The sequence below is a fragment of the Nelusetta ayraudi genome, unplaced genomic scaffold (genome assembly GCF_046127955.1).
Source record: "Nelusetta ayraudi isolate G7.1 ecotype Tasmania unplaced genomic scaffold, CSIRO-AGI_Nayr_v1 ptg000313l, whole genome shotgun sequence".
NCBI classification, from domain to species: domain Eukaryota; kingdom Metazoa; phylum Chordata; class Actinopteri; order Tetraodontiformes; family Monacanthidae; genus Nelusetta; species Nelusetta ayraudi.
In genome coordinates this window covers 285,538-306,506 of record NW_027466360.1, presented here as the reverse complement: position 1 = coordinate 306,506, position 20,969 = coordinate 285,538, and the positions used below count along the sequence as shown (strand labels likewise).

Below are 20,969 nucleotides of genomic sequence, written 5' to 3'. Positions count from 1 at the left end.
AGCAGATTAGCACTCCTGTAGGCCTCAATTAGAGCTGCACTGGATCTCACTGCCAGGCCCAGATCTGCATAATCCAGGCTGAATGCGTTCTCTGCTGAGCGAGGTTGGAACCGGGTCACGGGGGTGCAGAGTGGATTCCTTCACGCAGGTTTTACCAGCTGGAGAACTTTAAACTGTGGCTTCCTGGAGCTCAGAGGAAGAACTACAGTGCACAGTTGTTCAGATTTCCTCTTTTGTTCCACCAGCAGCAAATACAACAACAAAAAAACAACATGCTAAATGCACATTTAATGCGAGCACACTGCATTGAAGAGCTGGATGAGCAACTTCATTGAAATGAATGGGAACCATTTTACTTCTTCGTACCCCTTTTCGAGCATGAGTCATATTACTTTCATGTATATTTCACTGACGTTTGATTACTTATCCTATTTCTTTTTTATTTATATGTTGTTGTTTTTTTAAAGTTTTCTTTCGTATGTTTTGGGTTTTGTATCCCTTTTATTTTCTTATTACTTTTCATGTTTGAAATAAATCAATAAATCAAATCAAATCAAATCAACCATCTTGGACTCTGGGGGCTTGGACTGCATTCACACACAAAAAAGTGGAGATGGTCCGGGTATGAAAAGGACCAATCAGCAGTCACCCCCATGAAGAGAAAGGGGCAGCGCTGCAGCTGCCGTTAGCTGAGTGGATGCTGCAGCGACCGGAGCAGCTGGATGTCGTTTCCTCAATACAAAAGAACAAGAGCGGAGGATTTTCTCTGCTGCTGGCCGGCCTTGGACAAATGAAACAAAATGAAACATCAGACTGCTGAGTAAAATTCAGCCCAGTCTCTCCAACCTCTCTGTCAGCGTGTCCTCAGGTGACCCTCAACCACCTGCTGCCTCACTGTCATGAGCAATACCAGGAAGCTGCAGGGAGAACCATGAGCCGGAGCGCCACCTATCTGGTAGAGGGAGCGGAATGCCTTCATCTGCATCTTGAAGACATTTTGCAATTCTGCAAACGTCTTTGTAGAGCACAGGTGTCAAACTCTGGCCCGTGGGCCAAATTTGGCCCGCAGTGTAATGATATTTGGCCCGCGAGGAAACACAAAATCCCTCATAGCAGGTGTACCACAGATACTACAGATCCCAGAATGCTCCGCTGGTATTCTGCTGCGTCAATCAGGACAGGACGCTCGTTGAAGGATATTATTTTGACTTCATTGGTTTATTGTTGTTATTTTATTTTGAAAAATGTATTATTAGCCCATAGAAAAACGTTACCACATTTTTATTTATTTTTATGAGTTTTTTTTTTAAATTTGAAATCAGATTTTACATGTTTGCATATTAAGTTTTTTTTAATTGTTTAGTACTCAGCTTTGCTTGTTTCCATATCCAGGTTGAAGCGAAACCTGTTTGGATCCATATGAAAAGGTTCGCTGTTCAATCTAGAGCAACATTTCAATAAATATCAACAATGACCTGCAGACTTTGTCTTAAATTTTCACACACTGTGTACTTGAGTTTGACACCCCTGTAAGTGTAGAGGAAAGATGCTTTTGTATTATTATTTTTTTTTAAATTTCTATTTATTTAACGTAAGAAGGACGGTGGAAAAGGCTGTTTGCTTAAACAGATGGACGCAGCACCCGGGGCGGCGGCGTCTTGCGAGCCATCTGTTCCACCCGCCGAGGGAAAAAAGCTTCGCAGGACGGCCAGATATCGGAGGAAGCCGTTAACCCTCGCCCAGCCACTCTGGGCCGGGAAACAATTCCCAAGAACAGTCAGGAAAACCCGTGCGTGAAAACCACAGCCAGACACTCTTTCATGGAGAAGAGAGAGGAAAAAAAAGTTATAACATATTTATTTATATTTTCATATAGCTTTTTACATATTTATCGGCAATAATCATCTGAGAGGTGCAAGGACAAAGGAAGGGCAAGTCGGAGGAATGTCACTGTCTTCTTTTTGTTTTAAACCCATTAAACTGCATCTGCATCATCATCATCATCATCAACTCATTCAATGATATTCACAGTCCCATTAAACAAACTACAACAGAGTTCCTAAAATATAGACCCACATATAAAATTAGCATCTTTTTCTTTTTCCTTTTCATTCTTTGTGTGTAACACTGTGGTGGACCTGAAGGAAGCTGGAGGAGGGGGGAGGAGGGTGGAGGACCAGGCAGGCAGGACCAAGGGCTTCCACTGTGAAAGGTACTGCCGTCGTGAAAACACACACACACACATATGCACGCACGCACGCACGCACAACAGTTTGTACACGGTCGTCATGCTTCAACAGGACCTTCATGTTTGTTTGTTTTTTTTAAATCTACTTTATATTCACATACTCAGAAACAACAAAGCCACAACTCGAGTCAAAAATAAAACGGAACAACCTGCACTTCCCTCCAAAATAAAGGCGACAAAAAGGTGAAACTGATAACAAAAAAAAAAAAAAAAGAAGTGCTGTCAGTCTTGGTGCAATGTAAAAAAAAACAAAAAAAACAGAAGCGGTAGAGTTGTAACTTGCGACTGACTGAACCGGCGCCCATAGAAGAAGTGCTGGCTTCAGAATTTGCATTATTTTTTTTCCTCTCAAAGGTTCAACTGTGTTTGTGCCCTCGCTGTCGTTTCCGTTTTTTGATGTTGTTTTTCTTACGCGCATAAACAAAATCCCACAGACAGAGAGAGAGAGAGAGAGAGAGAAGAAGGGGGGGGGGGGGGGGGGGAGTCCGGCACTGGAGTGGATCCAGAGGGAGAAACTGGCCACCAGCCGAGGCTTCTCTGGGTCGCCCCGGCGTCTCTCTCTCTCTCTGATTCTTCAACCTGGCGGGTGGGGGGGGGTCCAATAGGGCTCAGTTCAGTGGTTCTTTTTCCTTCAGTTGTCAAAATGCATATAAATCATCAGGAAAATTATATATAAAAATAAAGGCACAAAAAATTAAACGTAATCAAATGCTCGTGATTGGATGCCCGGGGGACCCCGGTGCTTCCGATAGGCTGGCGAAAGTCAGGAATCACCGGAGAGGCAGTAAAGCGAGAGTAAAGGATGGAGAAACTTATGGAAAGGGCAAAAGAAAGCAAAACAAAAGAGAGTCTGGTCTTTGGTGTCTGACGGAGAAAAGGAAAGAGAGAGAGAGAGATGAGAGGAGAGAGGGAGAGGGAGAGATGAGAGAGAGAGAAGAGAGAGAGAAGAGAGAGAGAGAGGGAGAGGGAGAGGGACAGATGAGAGAGAGAGAGGGAGAGGGAGACAGAGATGAGAGAGAGATGAGAGGAGAAGAGAAGAACACGGCTGCGACGAGGAAACGCCAGCGAGTCGCAGGGCAAAAGGAAGCCACTGGCTCGTCATCGGCAGGCTTGCAGAGAATCCTCCGCAGTGCAAAATCAAAAAAAAAAAGAAAAAAGGAAAGAAATGCCCCACCCCACCCCCAAGCTGCTGACCACCACTGCTACAAAGGAAAAAAGGGGGAACAGGGTTTTTATTCTTCTTGTGTTATACTGGTACTGGTAGGACTGTGCAACGGCATCATGCATCATGAGACGACACGGTTGGGGAGGAAGGAGGGATGGGGAGGGGGGGGGCAGAGTCCAATCTGAAGACTTGGTCCTCAAGAAGATGCATAATTGTCGGACGATACCTGAAGAAGTCTGTACACCACCGCTCGCTCCTCTTTTCTTTTCTTTTCTTGCCGTTGTTTTTTTTTGTTCCGTTTTGCCTTTTTTTGGGATACAACATCTATACAATATTGACCGACGTAAGCTCCGCCCTCCAGGGGTGGGGTAGTGGAGGAGGGGGGAGGGGTCACGAGACAGCCACTGATTGGAGGGGGGGGGGGCTTGTTGCGTTTGTGGTGACAGGCCGTGTAATGATAGCACCACTCGGACAGAAAACACTGCTCTGCTACGAGGAAAGACAGAGGGGGCGGGGCCACGGATGGGGTGGGGGGTGGGCGGGTGGATTGGAGGGTTGGCTTTGTTTCCCATCGACCGACACTGACAAACTTCTGGCTGGGTGAGAGTTTCTCCTCGTGCCGCGACGATGAAGGGCCGTGGGGGCGTGGGGCAGGGGGAGGGGCCTATGAGGCCTGGTCCTTCTGCAGCGCCGTGATGTCCAGGGGGGGAGGGGCCCGGCCGCTCCACTCCTTCAGCTGGCCCTCCTTGAAGAGGAGGTTGAGGGCGGGCAGCGGCACGCCGGCCTCGGCCTGCGGTTGGCTGAGAGGGCCCGACACGCCCCCCTCCTCCGAGGGCTGGGCGCCGTCCTGCCGGCACAGGGAGGGGCGGAAAGGGGGGGGTCAAAGGTCAAACGTCAGGACGTCAGCAAAAGAGACGAGAACAGACAGAAGCGGCGGAGTTTGTGTGTCTGCGCCTGTGTTCACGCCACCGCAACACAAGCCGAGGTGTTCGGTGTCAAAGAAGACCAATGAGGAAATGAAAGTCGCTGCCTGCTGTCAGAGGTCAGCAGCAGTCTCACCTCCACTGGTTCTGCTCCAGTGGGGTTTGATGATTCTGCTCATGTCATCAGAATGAACTCTCAGGTCGCAGGTTTCTTTTTTTCTTTTTCTTTTTTTTTCTTTTTATCAAGACTTGCTTTGAAAACAGAAGGCAGAACAAGTCCAGGCTTGCAGGATAAAAGGTCAAAAGGTTAAAGGTCGAGCTGCTCGTTTGGTCGACCAGGCTGCGTTCAGACTGCAGGCCAATCAGACTCTTCAGGGCTGACCGTCCACACTGTGTGTGACTGGGACAGGTTACTGAGCCATCTGACTGGTTGCTGTGGCAGCGGGAAGGGGGGGGGGGGGGGGGGGGGGGGGCGTGGCAGCGGGGGGCGTGGCCGTACAACAGAGCCAATGCGCTTTCAATCTGGTTGGGCTGAATGATCGGACTTTGGCTGCCAGTGTGCACACGGCTCAGAGGTGGTGAGAAGCACTCAGGTGTCAGACAGACAGACAGGCAACACGCGGATGGTTTTGTGTGTTTTGTGTGTTTTGTGTGTTTTGCGTGTCGTGTTGTCACCTGGAACGACTGAACGAAGCTCAACACCTTGAGAGAGAGCTTCCTGCTGGACTGAAGGAGCTCCTGAAGACTGGAATAAGGAAAAGCGGAAACATCATTGAAAGACGAACTGTGCAGGGCTGCGACCACACAAACACCTTGTCGTGTCGTTTGTGTTGTTGATTTTTTTTTTTTTTCACCTCTCGTTGCTGAAGAGTTTGTGCGTGGCGATCTTCCGGCACACTTTGCGGTTGAGCTCGGAGCTGAAGAGCGGCATTCCGAAGCACAGCTCCAGAGGGACCCACTCGTCTTCAGACGACAGGGCTGAGAGAAAACACACCCACCACGGTCAGACACACACACACAGCGACAGACACACACAGCGACACCACCGTCACGTCACTCCTCCTCTACCGTCTGTCTTGGATTTGTTGCCGTCGCCGTTGTTTTCCTCCGTCACCAGCTCGAAGGACTCGGTGCTGCCGTTGGTGTCCAGGCCGCCGCCCAGGTGGGTGTCGCCTGACAGGGGGTGAGGGGGGGGGGGGGGGGGGAACAGACACAACACGCCGTCGTCAGTAGCTGCGTTTCCACTCGCCCTAGAATGACCACGCACCTAAACCTAAACACGGCAATCAAAACCTGGCGATGGAAAACAGCGAAAGTTGGAACCGCCTCTCAAACATGGCTGGAAGGCTTTTGACTCTCGCCACAGGGTCACGTGACCAGTTCACCGACCAGTGAAATTCGGTTTCTTCAGTCTGGAGGTCAAATTCATTTCCGCCTGTAAAGTCCCCCAGACACTGGAAACAAAATCATTTTCTCTAATGTGCAAATTCCATCCTTCACCCCTCCGGCTTTGTGATGTCACAAAGGGCACTGACCCCTCTCTCCACAGTTTGATGATCACACCACCAACCAGGTGTCGCTGGCTGAGACCGCCCTTGTTTCTGTCACCTTCAAACCATGAGGGAGGAGCCACGAAGCGTCGCTTAGATCAGGAAGTTCAAACAGTGGCAGCGCAACAGCGGGAAGGATAAATAAAGAGGGTTTTTTGTTGTTGTTGTTTTTTTAATAAATAATCATTCTCAATTTGAATCGCTGCTGAAAAACTAAGATCTGAAACGGGACAAAAAAAAAACTCAAGCGGAAAAACCAACAGCGGCCTGTCGATTAAAATCAGCCATTTGCCACTAATTGCACCAAGACTGACGTCTAAACCTCTCCCTCCCTCTCCCTCTCTCCCTCCATCTCTCTCTCCCTCCATCTCTCTCTCCCTCCATCTCTCTCTCCCTCCCTCACCCTCTCTCCCTCTCTCCCTCTCCCCCTCTCTCCATCTCTCTCTCTCTCCCTCCCTTCCTCCCTCTCTCCATCTCTCCATCTCTCACCCTCCCTCCCTCCCTCCCTCTCCCTCACTTCCTCCCTCCCTCCCTCTCCCTCAGGTTTCAATCAGTGGATCTTAAACTAAAAGCTCAGGCTGTTCCATCAGCGTCCATTAACAAAGGCTATCGCATCCGGCAGATGCAATTATGCAGACGGACGGTATAATTAAAGCGGACTCGGAGCGGTTTTATCTCATTTTCGCCCTCACGGCCGCCACAACGGCGCTAATTAAACTACAGGTGTCGTCACCGAGCATCCGCACGTACACAGACACACACACACACACACACACACACACACACACACACAATACACACCGCTGCACTCGGCGCTGTCGCTGGGCCGGCGTCGGTGCCTGTTGTTGGAGTTGAGCATGGTGATGTAGCCGCACTGGTGCTCCAGGTCCACCTGCTCCTTCAGCGTCCGCAGCGACTTGTGCGAGCACATGTTGGAGTAGGAGAACTCTGCAGCGGGACGTCAAATTAAAGAAATAAATAAAACAATGCATTGAATATGGAGGAAAGAAAGAGAAAACACGTGAAATACATATGATAGACGGCGGTCAGGACTCACCGGCTTTCAGGTCCTCCTGGTCGAAGGGGAACGGGATGTGGACCGTTTCTCCGTGGCCGTGCACGCCGTGGCCCTGCAGGCGCGTCACCACACACACACACACACACACACACACACACACACACACACACACACACACACACACACACACACACACACACACACACACACACACACACACACACACACACACACACACACACACACACACAAAACAGGCAAAGCGGCTTGTCTCATTGGTTCTTCACGGACAGGAAATGCAGAGGCAGCCAATGAGCTCCGAGCCCACCTGGATCAGCACCGCCGAGTGCGTGAGGGCGTCGTTGAGCATGGTCAGCACGTTGGAGGTGGGGACGACCCCGGGGTCGTGACCCCAGGAGGTGATCAGCAGCCTGTCGTAGACCTGAGCAGAGAGGAGGCAGAGGACCAGCGGGGGGATTTAATCTTGGGAGGAAAAAATAAATAAAATACGAAGGAAAAAACCAACAAAGCAGGGCACACATGAAAAAGTTAAAGAGTGTCTTTGAGTCTTGAAACTGAAACTGTTCCTGGTGCAGTTTAGAAGACAGGGAGAAGCTTCACTCTGACGGCATCTTCATGTTAATCCACCCTGAGTCGTATTCTCGCTCCTTCATTATGTTCGGCTCTCCGATGTGTTTGCCAGGAAGCAAAATGGTCTCGGAAGCGAAGAGCAAAAAAAAAAACAAAACAAACAAAACCAAAACAACTCGGCTCCTTAATGAGCCGCTTCTAAGATATCGCCTCAATTTCACCGACACGCCGCCGCGCACACGGATGTTCAGTCCCTCGTCTCACATCTCCGCAGCAGTTAAACGCCCCCGAATGGCCTGACGGAGAACAAGAAGAAGAACAAGAGCGCAGGTATGTGCGACTCAGGCTGACAAACATCAAGGTCAGACTCTCAGCGGCGGTCAAAGCAGAACCACGTCGCCGATCGGAACCAGCAGCCAGCAGCCACTCTTCGCTGATGTCATGCGTGGCTTTTTTGTCTTGTTTTGGCAGCATGTGGTCGACACTGAGAAGCAGCTGCTCCCTCCTGACACCGGCTGCGTTTCCATCAGCCCTAGAGTTACGCAAAACCTAAATAAATAAATCGCTATAAAAAAACGGGTGATGGAAACGCCTACATTACAAAAAACTCTCAAACATCGCTCAAAGGTTTTGAGCGGGAAGTAAAAAAAAAATGCATTGAATATAGAGGAAAGTTTTGGTTCCGTGTCTCTACCACATTTGTACTGGCCGTGAGAATCATTCTAGTGTGGGTATTGATTTTATTTGTCTGTAGGTGGCGCTATGGAGCACCTAGAGCAAAGAAACAAACAAAGGCAGGCAGGCAGGCAGGCAGCGGGACGAGATTTGACGAGAATTACGTTTTTCTGCTCTTCACACCGTTCAATGGAAACGCCTGCAAATCGCAACTGTCGAAATTCTAGAAACACGGCTTTTATTTTGCAAAAAACCTGCGATGGAAACGCAGCTACAGGGACTCATGGGCTCACCTGGAAAATCTCGGGCAGTTTGCGCAGCCGGGAGCCTTTGGACAGCAGCAGCGAGGGCGGGCCCTGGCCGGTCACATGGTACAGGTAGAGCTTGAACCAGATGGAGCTGACCTCGGGGATGGCTGGGCCGATGTGCTGCAGGGGACAGACAGACGAGCAACCAGGGGCCGGGCTGAGTCAGAACCCACACACACACCCCCACCCAGGTCATTGGCACGGTCTGTCCAGTGCCTTTGCAAAAAAAAAAAGTCTTTTGTGTGGAGTTGACCGGGAGCTGCGTCTCTCTGGAGGTTGCGAGAACAAACTGCAGTGTGGAGAAATAACTCTGCCCCCCCCCCCCCCCGACTGGGAGGTGGAGCATTTACACACACACACACACACACACACACACACACACACACACACACACACACACACACACACACACACACACACACACACACACACACCAAAGTGCCCTTGGACAAACACACACTTCTATAAAGCAGCCAATGATTGACGCGGCCTCTCTGATGCCCCCCCGGAGCCTCTCGGCGCCCCCTACCTGAGGCGTGCAGCTGCTGATGGGTCGGATCTCGTTGCTGAGCGGCGCCATGGAGACCAGCAGCTTGTAGTTCTTGTTGAGCACGCGGCTGCAGGTGGCCTGGTCCAGGCCCAGCAGGCTCTCACAGCGCAGCATGTCCAGGGGGAAACCTGGAGAGAGACGGAGAGACGGAGAGAGAGAATAACAGAGGGAAGAAAACAGACAGGAGCGCTCAGGAGTTGCAAACAGCAGGATGGGAAAGGATCCAGAACACAAAGCTGGCGCCCGAGGGTGGAACTGGAGCCACGTCTTATTTAAACCTCAGTGTGAGAGCGGTTCCCCAGTCACCGACTCGGTATTTGAAATGAAAATGATGAGAGAGATGTGGAAGAAGTGGCTGACAAACGGAGCTGCAGCAGGAAATGGAGCCGGTCGACAATCAGTGACTTTGTCTCAAGCACAGTGAACAATGGCGCTTCCTCACGGCCCTGACATTTAACAACAATGTCACAAAAACTGCTAACAAGTAACCTCGTCCTCCCAAACACAATGAGGGGTAACGATGGAGTCGGCCAGCCGCCGGGAGGAACGGATCACAGAAAATAATGTGCAGCTGAATTTCAAGGATTTGAGGAGCAAAATAGAAATGAGATTAAAAAAAAAAAGAGAAAAAAGTCTGATTGCAGATTCCAATTTACTCCACGTCTGCAAACGACCGGCAAAACGTTTTCATGCTTTGTGTTCTACCAAAAAAAAAAAAACATATTTTCATTTGTTAACTCATTTTTCTGCTTCTGTGAATAAACAAAGGCTGCACGCTCACAACCTTGTGCAAATTATCAAGGTCCTCCCGACCTTCTTCAGGCAGGTATCTGCTTCTGTCAATGAAGTGACAACACTGCAGCCGTCTCCTAATCACCTATATTTGGGATATCGGGTCCCTGGTCCTGAGTGAGTTCCTTGTTATAGCGCAGGAAGAGGATGGTGTTCTTCAGGGTGAGGGCGTGGTCAAAGTAGCGCTGGGCCTCGCCCTCCGCCGTGCTCTCCACCTGCACGCACAGAGGAGCAGAAGCAGAAGGTGAAGGTGAAGTCGAGAGCTCTCCGGCTCCGGCTGCTCCCCGAGGAACCTTCGGGAGCTTCTCACCTTCTCCAGCTCAGCCAGGAAGCTGTCCAGAGTCTCGTCCGACAGCTTGCCCACCTCGAACATGGTCACGGCGTGGCTCTTCAGGTTCTGATGCACCACACGGAGAAAGACGGTTAGTGTCAGTGGAGGATTCAGCATGGAGGTGGAGGTGGAGGTGGAGGACCTCACCGGAGAAAGGTTGCCCATCATGAGGAAGGCGGTGAGGGTGGAGTCAAAGAGGAAGGCGATCCTCTTGGTGGGTGCGGCCGGGATGCTCAGGCTGCTGACGCTGGCTGTGTCGGCTGCAGGAAGATCAAAAAAAAAAATCACATAAAACAGGTTCATGATGGACCGCTGGTAAAATGTGGGAAATGTTCTCACGATTCTTCAGATGAATGATGCTAAAATGTGACGATGGACAAAAAAGAAATCCAAGAAAAAGAGTTTCTTTCTGGAAGAGTTTGGCTGAAAGTGGAGAATCAAGGAGAAAATGTGGTTTTGCTGAGCGGCCGCTTTAATCACATCCAATTTGTTAGTCTGAGAACCCCGGCCGCGCCGCCTTAACGCGCATAACAAAACTGAAATTAGACCAAAAAATTGGAGAACATTTCCCCGACAAAATGCACTAACACGAGGGTGACTTTCCCAAGCACGCCGCAGCTTTCTCAGGGATTAATTAATCACCGCTGCTCAAAGGAAGAAAAAAGAAGAAAAAAAACCCTCGGCAGTCGATTCCAGGAAAGACTTTTTCACACTTTGGCGGCGGCGAGGGGGTGATTATGGAATTAAACAGAGCAGAATGCCACCGGAAGTGGCTGAGACGGAGAGGGAGAGGGAGAGGGAGAGAGAGAGAGAGAGAGAGAGAGAGAGAGAGAGAGAGAGAGACCTTGGTCCTCCAGGCTGGTGGTGTCGGTGTCGGTGGCCGAGGAGCCTCCCTCCATGACGGGGCTGCCCTGCTCCCAGGACAGCAGCATCTTCTGGGGGTCCATGGTGCTCCTGACACACAGGGAGCAACGCCAGCATCGTCACATGACGTTACAACACCCGCCTAATCTCTTTGCATAACTGCAATTAAACAATTCCATCATACAGCATTATATAGAGAGAACATTTAAGGAAGCTAAATGAACAAAACACGGAAAAGGAAACAAGTGAACAACTGGAAAAGGAGCGAGAAGAAGCAAAGCTTGTTAGCTGTTAGCTCTCACCTCTTTCTCTAAGTCATAACTAATCATAATTAATGCATGATAATCAACAGTGATCAGTACGCCACAGCATGACCGTCAAACCCCGCCGGCGATGCAGCACCCGACACGTACTTGAGCCTGTTGACCGACGGGGCGTTCTTCCAGGTGGGGTGGAGCTGCTCCGAGCTGATCACCTGACCTTTCTTCACAGCGAAGCCCAGGCGGCAGTACATGGAGACCGCATTCTGATTGAAAAGAATAAACACACAAACACAAACACAAACACAAATCTTACAAAAGCCACTTAAATTAAAATAGGTCTTACACCTTCTACTGGTAATATCCAGGGACTGTTGTGACGCCAAAGATCCATGGAGATGAGAAGAATGTCAGGGAGATAAAGTGAGAAAGCAAAATAACAATGACTTCAGAGAGTGAGAGACGCTCTTTAATCCTGCAGCCAGGAGACTCATTAGAATTCCTGTCAGACAAGTGGAGGGAATGAAAGCAATGCGGATCATCAGGAGTGACTTTGGAAGCACCCGGAGGTGGACGTCTTCCTTTGGCTCCGTTTCCAGTCACGCAAGGCCGCTTTGACTAACGCAGCAGCTGTACTGCGATGAGGTTTGGCCTTTCCAGCTGTACACTGGCTGACCCGAGACCTGAGTCGTGCGTTCTGGCCGGTACGGCACCTCGGCTCCTGGCCGCCCGGAGCTTCAACTCCTCCTCATTTCAGAAGAAGCTCCGCAAAGTAGCTGTTTAAAGTGCGACGTCAGCCCCTCCCCCACCAGTCACAATTGGAGAGGGTCGTGCACGCACACGAGGCCCCTCGGAACGTCTAATCAGCTCCGAAACTCCGGCAATTTGTGCAGGAGATTCGCCGCGGCGGCGCCTTCGATGGCTCCCGCTAAGCTTTTTTCAGAAGCGAGAGTGAGATGAGAGTGATAGTGGGGGGTGAGAGCAGCGGCAGGGGGTTCTCTCATCACCGCAAGGTTGAGGAGGAGTTCAGCCTCCATGTGGGTCTAAATGAGGACGCGATCAGGCCCCACCCACAGCCTGCTGCAGAGCCGCGAAGCCCTCTGGTGGAGTCACGGAGCACGACGGCAACAATCTGGATTCCCACTGTCGGGTCTTTGGCTTGCGTGTCGGTCAGTATCAGCGCTAACTACGCCTGGCAGCGACTCAGCGCTTTTACCTTTGGTAAAAATGTTGGAAACAGGAGTGAAATGAGATTCTGGGTTTTAGCTCAAATCCCTCAGCGTTAAAACAAAGTCGCTGCTGATGTCGACGCCCACTGAAGCTCCCTACTAACGTCTCCGGTGAGATTCTCATCTCTTCAGTCGGGACACGCGACACCCACCTTCACCAAGTCCAGGTCGATCTCCAGCACGTTGGCCAACTGAGGGGGGAGAAGGAGGGAGGAGGAGGAGGAGGAAGAGGAGGAGGAGGAGCGAAGAGGAGAGAGAAACAAGTTCAGAAAATAACAACACACAAGTGCACACAGGTCTGAGAGAAAAGTCCGTCCTGTACCTCGGCCACGTTGGTCTGCTCGTCGATGGACACGAAGATCTTGTACAGAAGAGTTTCAAAGTAGTCACCCTGCACGCGGTTCATGACGAAGCCCTCCAGTGGCGGCACTGAGCAGCACACACACACACACACACAGAGACCCCTTCATCTCACCCGAACTGTTTTATAATGCACCGCGCTGCTTTGTGTTTTAGAAATAAATCAAATAAATAAGTAGAAATGAACACACTGTGCACTCAGTGCTCTAATTGGAGAGCACGCTGCTGCTTCCTGGGCCGCAATTATGGGGCTCGCAAAGTTCAGCCGTCAGAGTCGTTACTCAGAGTGGAGTAATAGAGCAAGCGCACACACACACACACACACACACACACACACACACACACACACACACACACACACACACACACACACACACACACACACCTGAGATGCAGCTGTCATCAGATATGGGAACATCCAAGTAGATGAAGCCTCGGTTGTACAGGCCTGGAACACGGGAAAAACATGCAATGAGAATCCGTCTACGTCACCGCCGTCAGCACAACACGCACAAACTGCTGCGTCCCCTCAACACCATCGGGGGCTGAGCTGTTGCGTGGAGGAGGGGACGATTGTGCAAAAGTGGCGGCAGGCCAAGTGCGGGGCGATGACATCTTCTGAAGGCCGTTCTCTGAATCTAATACGCTCTCCTCACAAGTTTGCACTCCGGGAGCAGAGATTCAATACTGTTGATTCTCTGCGATGAAGGTTTGAAGTGCACATACGAGTTCATCTTGGCTCCCTGCGGCTCGCCGCTCTCACATTCATGCAGTCGGCCGATAAGAAATTGGTGCAAAAATCAAAAAGTTTCTCTTCCAAAACAGGGGAAAAAATTAAAATAGAGAATTTTGGGGATTTATGTTATGATGTAATATAGCCAGCAGAGGGCGCATCAATGTTTCCGTCACAAAAGCGCAACAGCAGCACTTTGGAAGAAATTGTCACTCGAGTGACAGCTTAACAACAAAGGCTAAACTCTGACATTTCAAGCCTTCTTCCAGATTCTAAGTTCACTTGCAGATGTTTGGCAACTCTTCAACGACCTTCATACAATGAGAAGCCCGATCAACCATTTTCTTTCAACCTTCCAAGTCTTTTTCTGCCATAAATGTGTGAAAGTGATTGGATTGGATTTGATTTGATTGAGCAGTCGGGGTTCTGACTCACTCAGCACCACGTTGTACTCCGTGGATCCGGCCAGCTGAGGACCGGCGTCGATCATCTTGTCGATGGACTTCTTCTCCGCCGGAGAGCAGATCTGCACGCAAGCAAACATCAGCGGCACGAAGCGTTTTTAGCACCAAGAGCCGACACATTTTGGCTCTCGGACACAAAACAACGGGACCGACTCGTCCTCTCGCCTCCTCCTCGCCTCACCCGGATGTCGTCCTCCGTGATGAAGCCCGTCTGCGCCACCCACCACGGCTCCACCGAGATCTCCACCGGCTTGGTGGGCAGCAGGTCCCGTGCGGACTTCCTGCGGAAGAATTTCTTTGGAGATGGGTTGGGGGAGAGGAGCAGTGGAAGAAGAAGAAGAAGAAGAAGAAGAAGAAGAAGAAGATATAAGCATGATTACAGCAACAACAAAAAAAGGCTACAGTGCAAAAGGTCAAGAATTATATTATTATTATTATTATATCTGTAAGTATATACAGAAAAATACTACATGCTCTGCTATAAATACGTTTCCATTGCATCTAAAAGAGAAATCTACGGTTATTGTACGTTTCTTGTTGCATCCCAGTGGATGGGATTTTACAGAGTGCAATTGTGCAGCGTGATGGCTGCAGGCAGTAATGACCTGTTCATCACAGTGAGTCACGGTGATGAACAGGAGGGCGGCTTTATGCCGTCATTGCTCTCAACACTCGCACTCACTTTGGAGGACCTGCACTGGTTCATCAGGTCAATGTACTGGTTCCTTCCAATGCCCAGTAGCCGCAGACCTGGTGGGCGACAACATTGAGCAGTGAGTCACGACATCAAAACAGTGAAGGGTGATTTTCTTCCACTGAAATCCCAGTTTACTACCTCATGCTCCTGCTATTTATTTTTTTTAATTCCCTCATCGACACAAAACACAATAATAAATATCCGCCCACGTGAACCTCTCCTCTCCCCTCCCCTGCCCTCCCCTCCCCTCCTCTCCTCTCCTCTCCTCCCACTCCTCCCTCTCCTCTCCCCTCCTCTCCTCTCCTCTCTCCACCCACACCTCCGACCAGCAGGCGGAGTGGCGAGCTCCCCTGCCGGCAGCCTTCTGTCCCCGCAGTGTGAAGGTCCTGCCGCCGGCCAAGGCCCCGGCCTGGACGCACTCGACAGAAGGTCAGGAGATGCTACAACTGCTCGGCCGACTCGCCCTTTAGATCCGAGCGGATCATCATTTGCCTGACGCAACTCCCAGGAAGCAAGACGCTGCTTTGATTTAGTCATACACCAGGCGCAGTGAGAGAACAGCTTTTGGGGGTTTTTCTGAGGGGGAGATGTGGGGGAGTGATAAACGCTGACCTAAAGATTATGAAATGTTTTTGTTTGTTTTCTTATATTAAGTGGAAGACGAATTGTGTTTTGAGATAAAACAGAAGGGCAGTGCAGCGCAACGGCTGAAATAAACACAGCTCTCAAGTCAAAAGAAGAAGGATAACAACCACAGAGGGTCTGGAACCAACTCTTATCTCAACCCGTGCAACAGCACAGCTTATTTATTAACTCAGGCACTAGTTTGGCAATACTTACAAAAAAAATCTGATTAAAAAGAAAAAACTATATATTTTCGAGACAAAAAAGCTGAAAAGAAAAATACAATTTAGAGGCATTTTAATGAGACAAAGCCAATTAATTTCTTTCTCAACAAAAATATATTATTCAATCACTAAGAACAATGGAAAAAAAGACAAGCACAGTAACGGTAGTTTGGAATCTTACAATTACCAGACCAACGCTGCCGAGTTGTTTTGTTGTTTTGTTCATGGTGTTGGTGCATAAAACTTTGTTGATTTCAACTCATTGGCATGGAAGAAGCAAAACAACGGCAAACTCACAGTCGGCGGCGGTGAAGTTGGGCAGAGAGTCGTAGCTCTTCTCACTGTTCATAATGTCCTGCAGGTGAAGAAGAAGAGGAACAAGAAGCCGCAGAGAGGCAGAATTAAAGTCATTTCGCTCTCTTGCACTGCCCCCCCCCCACCCTACCCCCACCCTCCACCACCACGCTGCTGCTGCTGCTGATGATGATGATGATGAATAACAGGATTAGCAGAGCCGGGCAGCCATGCAAATTTTTTCACCCCATTTTCATTAAGTGCTTTAAACGGATTAGAGGAAGGTTGTAGGACGGAGCCTTCGGGCGATCCAGCGGCAGTAATTGCAGCAAAGTCAAGTTCACTTTTGACACAAATAAAAAGGGGAGTCGGCCCTCTTTTAAAGAAAGAGATGAAACCCAAACATGAGTTTCTATACAGTATATATAAAAAAATAACAACAGCTCTGTTGAAACAGGGGTCACGGCTGACAGTCAGATTCCAATTCTGATATTTTCCTTCATTCAATTCAATTGCAGATGTGTGTTTTTCAACCCAGCTGAGAACTGCACTGCATTCCACAACCAATCTGCTGCAAACAACCAGGAGAAATCTTCAATGTTCGTTCCCTCGGACACCTGGTTCAGGGCCTGAAGAAGCTTCTTGACGACTTGCAGCCTGGGGTTTTTTTTTCCCCCAAAGGCCAAATTCCCAGTGCAGCGTCGCCGCATGGTGAGACTGAGACTGACAGACACTGAGGAGAGTCCGACAGAGCCTCTGGCAGAGCGGCTCCCAGTGAGCGTGAAGCAAACATCAAGATCTCCCCTGCTGGCAGCTGTTCACCCACACACACACACACACACACACACACACACACACACACACACACACACACACACACACACACACACACACACACACACACACACACACACACACACACACACACACACACGAGGTGATGCTTCCTGTTCTACAACAGTCCTTTCTATAAACGCTAACAACATAATCAGAAACGCATGGTCGCCACTGAAAAACACACACACACACACACACACACACACACACACACACACACACACACACACACACACACACACACACACACACCTCCTCGGCTCCCCCCTGAGCATCCCGTTGGCGCACGACAATGCAACTCACTGTCTGTAAATGCATTTAGGCCTTGTTGTACTTTGTATGAGGTATTTTAATTATTCATATGACTTTAAAAAAAAAAAAAAAAAGCAACACAAGTCTGTCCAGTGATACTGGGATCAGGAATGCACTGCCTTGGCAGTGTGCAAGTCTCTCATGGGGCTGCTAAGAGTGAAAATAAAAAACATTGTATAATTCAAAAGAAATGAAGAAAGCCTGGATGTCTCCAAACTAATCAGACGACATCCACTGTGCAATAGAATCTGCCCTTTTATTATTACCATGTAAGACACACAACTTATGTGTATAAGTGAACAAACTTGTCTGATGTCCTCGCTCCATAAAGCCAGTCAGAGAAAAGTCTTTCCTGTCCTTCTTTACTCTTCTGAGTGAGCAAATCAATCAAACTGTCGTCCAGCCGCTGCGGAGAAGCGAGCAGCAGCTTCCTGTTGGAGTGACAACTGACAAACCCTGACATCACGGCCATCTCCTCGTTAAAGAGACTGCGACTGGTCTTGAAAATGATTCTAACCTATGATCAACTGACCTGCCAATTCAAACCATGAATTACAAGACGCATCATTCAAGCCCTCTTGTGAGTATAAAAGGGAACCAGGCGACCGCTGTCAGAACTTGAGCGAAAAATGGGACGTCATGTGATTTGTGACTGCTCAGACTAGATTAGATTAGATTGAACTTTATTGATGCCAATTTGGGAAACTACACTGTTGCAGCAGTCAAAAAACAATACAAAAAGTCAAAATAGAAAGATAAAAATAAACTCTACAGGAACTACCCGGAAAATGAGAATATCCTGAAGAGGTTGCAGTATTTCTGCAATTCAACTTAAAAGGTGAATGTGACATATTATATAAAGGAATAATATGCAAATCAATATATTTCAAGTTTTTATTTCTTTGGATTTTGCTGATCAGGTCTTGCAGCTTAAAAAAAAACCCTCAAATTTTATAATAATTTTTAGAGGACTATATTTAGAGTTTGTGGGTTTGTGGTTTTAATAAGCTGAAAATCTTAATCAGCAAAAAACAACAAGGAACTGCTTGAGATGTCAATTTGCGTGGAATGGCTCAATAAAATGTGTTGCTTTCATCTTTTATGTTAAATTGCCAAAATAAAACAACTTTTACTTGATATTCTAATATTTCGGGTAGCGCCTGTACAGTGGTTACAGTTTACAGTACAACAGAGCCATCCGGTTTCAATCTGGATGGACTAAAAAAAAACAAAAATCAGATTTTGTCTGGCAGTCTGAAGGTGGCTGCAGAGGGCGACCCTCCGCTGAACCACGGCATGTTGGACATTGCGTTCTTACCTCCATGATTCCTATGTAATATGAGAAGGGGGTGACTCGCAGCCCTTTGACCATGATGTCAGACAGGTGGTAGGGGTACAGCATCAGGTGCTCCCGGCTGTACTTCAGCAGCTCCTCGTAATACTTGCGCTCGTCCTTCCTCACATGTCGCACTGCTCGGGGAAACACAGCAACCATCAGGTGGCGGTGAGCATTCACACGGCAGCGCTTCCAACGGGCGTGTGCTCGGCTGTTTGGGTGGAAAATCGGGCCGTCTCACCTAGGTTATTGCGGAATCGCAGCTGGTTGCGGATGCTGTAGAGGAGCACGTGCTTCTCATACTCGCGCTGTGAGTTTCCCAAACTCTGCAGTGGACACAACAGGACATGCAGGAGGGGAGTCATTTGGTTTTTAAAATCTCGTATCAGGTTATAACTTGAAAAATGATTCAACATTAATAACAACAGCTCTCTTTCAGAGTCACCCACTCATATTATGCATTGAACTTTTTTTTTTTTTTTTTTCTGATAACACTCTGCTAATGCCATTCGCAGGCTGATACGTCTCAAGATTTATTTTGCAAAGAAGAGTTGAAATGTGTATATTTAAATTTTTATTTCGAGAGAAAGCCAAACTGCTTGTTGCTGGCTGCCTCCTTGCAATGTTTTCAATTACAATCACACAAACCAGATGATGCTCGATGAGCCAGTAGGTCGGCAGAGCATTTGACAGGTTAGTCATCCACACTGGCTGATGATGCACAGAGATGCAGGGAGCTGCAGGGAGATGCCGGGAGCTGCAGCAGCACGGTGCTGCCATATTTACACCCAGTGCAACATGGATACCGGGGATGGGGTTTCTGCAGCGCAACACACACATTTGGTGCAAAACTGCCAAATGCCGCTCATAATGCGCCAGGAAGGTTCCGATGCTGGGTTTCCAGATCGCGGATAGAGTCGTGTGGCGCCACCTATCCGCCACCAGCGAGTCATGTGATTCCAGTCCAGTTTCCCCGAGGCGGCTGGAATGAGAAGGATGCTCGCTGGGCTGGACGCTCGGTGAGCGGCCACGGAGAGAAGAAGCAACCCGTGACAGCTGCCCCCTCCTCCCCGGTGAGAGAGCAGCAGCTCCGCGGTGACATTGACAGGTTCACCCACCACCACCACCACCACCACCACACTACCGCCCCCTACTCCACACACACACACACACGAAGAAAAGAAAAAGAAAAAGAAACCCACTGTGTCCAGCCAGCACCAGAACCAGTGGGAACACGGTACCTGTTTGACGTTGGCTGGGAGCTTGGTCCACGGATAATTCTGCCTGATGTGAAATTCCACGTCCGTGTTCATCGCTAGCTAGCTAGCTAGCAGGCAGGCTAACGGCTGGCTCCCTGGAAATGAAGACAAGCGGGGCTACTGCTGCAAGTCCGCGCCGACTTCCCCCTTCCCGACAGCCGGCAACCGAGCAAGGCGGGTCCCCCCGTTGTCCCGCGACGTGGGTGCGTCTTCGCGCCGGCGGATAATTTCTCGTTTGACAATTAAATGGCCACTTCCTTGTTGTATTTTCGAACGAGCCGTTCGTCACGCTCGTGGCTACACTCGTCACTTCCGGTCGAGGCGTAACTGACCGCCGAGCGACTGCGAGCGGAGCGCGGGGGCGTCGCGAGGAGGCTAATCGGCAGTGACAGGATTATCAAACTGGATCTCCGTCACGGTGGGGTGGAGACGGTTTACTCAGCAGCCTGAAGATAAATGGAATGAAAAATGTCAAAGTCTCGTCCATAAGTCATCCATTTCCTGATTCGCCTACTTGTTTGATTAAATGTCCACTTGGTGCAGAAATATTTTAAAAATTAAATAAAGTTTCAAGGTAGATAGAAAAAAAAATCTATACAACCCAATAATATATGACATTTTATTTACCCTTATTGTTTATTTTTAGTATTAATTCATTTGTATACTTGTATTACTTTGTACATATCTCGCAACAAAAACAGCTCAGACTCAATTTATATTATTGAATTTACATTTTCCATTGTAAATTAACCAATGAACAGGTTTTTAGAGTAATCTTGATTTAGTTTTGTTGTAGTTATTAGATTGTAGAACAAGTGGAGCACATATTTAAATCCAAAAGGGGGGGGGGGGTAAAAAAAAGTCTTTTGCCATATTTCCCTCCTGCTGCAAAAGCAATGCGTCAAACACGCCTTGTCCAGGCAGGAAGCTGGTTAACAGCGACACAGCCTAGAGTTTCACAGCGTGCGCGTGTCTTGATGTCTGACTTGCTGACAGCCCAGTTTCTTGCAGCTATGCCATTTAATACATCCTGGTGTGTCTCCAGTTGCTCAACATGTGCCCTTAAACAAACACGGCAGTATTTCATCTCATTGCCCCTGGGAAGTACAAGTACGAGCGGAGTACGAGGGTAGACAGCCTCAGACAGCGTTGCTGCACATGTTCAGCGGGGGGGGGGGAAAGGAAAATTATTTTTGTAAAGTAATAAAAAATATTATTGACTTTTTGTCCTCCATTAAGGTAAAAAAAAAAAAAAATGCAAACTCTTTCCACTGGAGACTTTAGGATGTCTTCCATTTCTTTAGTGACCTTTTTTTCAGATTGCT

At 48.8% G+C, this 20,969-nt stretch overlaps 1 protein-coding gene across 1 annotated transcript; it reads right to left on the bottom strand.

The window, feature by feature from the left end:
- Nucleotides 1–1,841: 1,841 nt before the first annotated feature.
- On the bottom strand, nt 1,842–20,041 carry fam91a1 (family with sequence similarity 91 member A1). The gene is made up of 24 exons (XM_076017325.1): nt 19,627–20,041; nt 18,627–18,711; nt 18,368–18,519; nt 15,904–15,961; nt 14,744–14,811; nt 14,243–14,356; nt 14,033–14,123; nt 13,250–13,312; nt 12,827–12,933; nt 12,657–12,695; nt 11,429–11,541; nt 10,996–11,105; nt 10,299–10,411; nt 10,131–10,217; nt 9,906–10,035; nt 9,008–9,156; nt 8,464–8,598; nt 7,233–7,346; nt 6,944–7,016; nt 6,688–6,834; nt 5,405–5,509; nt 5,191–5,314; nt 5,012–5,081; nt 1,842–4,260 (listed from the first exon to the last, which is right to left on the bottom strand). Exons 1-24 carry the CDS (start codon nt 19,696–19,698, stop codon nt 4,078–4,080), a joined length of 2,502 nt encoding a protein of 833 aa, XP_075873440.1. The 5' UTR covers nt 19,699–20,041; the 3' UTR covers nt 1,842–4,077.
- Nucleotides 20,042–20,969: the final 928 nt, after the last annotated feature.

What these genes read in the sequence shown, in the direction of transcription:
- fam91a1 (XM_076017325.1), bottom strand. Translation starts at nt 19,698, where the DNA reads ATGAACACGGACGTGGAATTTCACATCAGGCAGAATTATCCGTGGACC. An exon ending in TCCCAGCCAACGTCAAACAG is followed by an intron (nt 18,712 to 19,626) that starts GTACCGTGTTCC and finishes TGTCCACTGCAG; the next exon opens with AGTTTGGGAAACTCACAGCG. An exon ending in TCACGGAGGACGACATCCGG is followed by an intron (nt 14,124 to 14,242) that starts GTGAGGCGAGGA and finishes GCTTGCGTGCAG; the next exon opens with ATCTGCTCTCCGGCGGAGAA.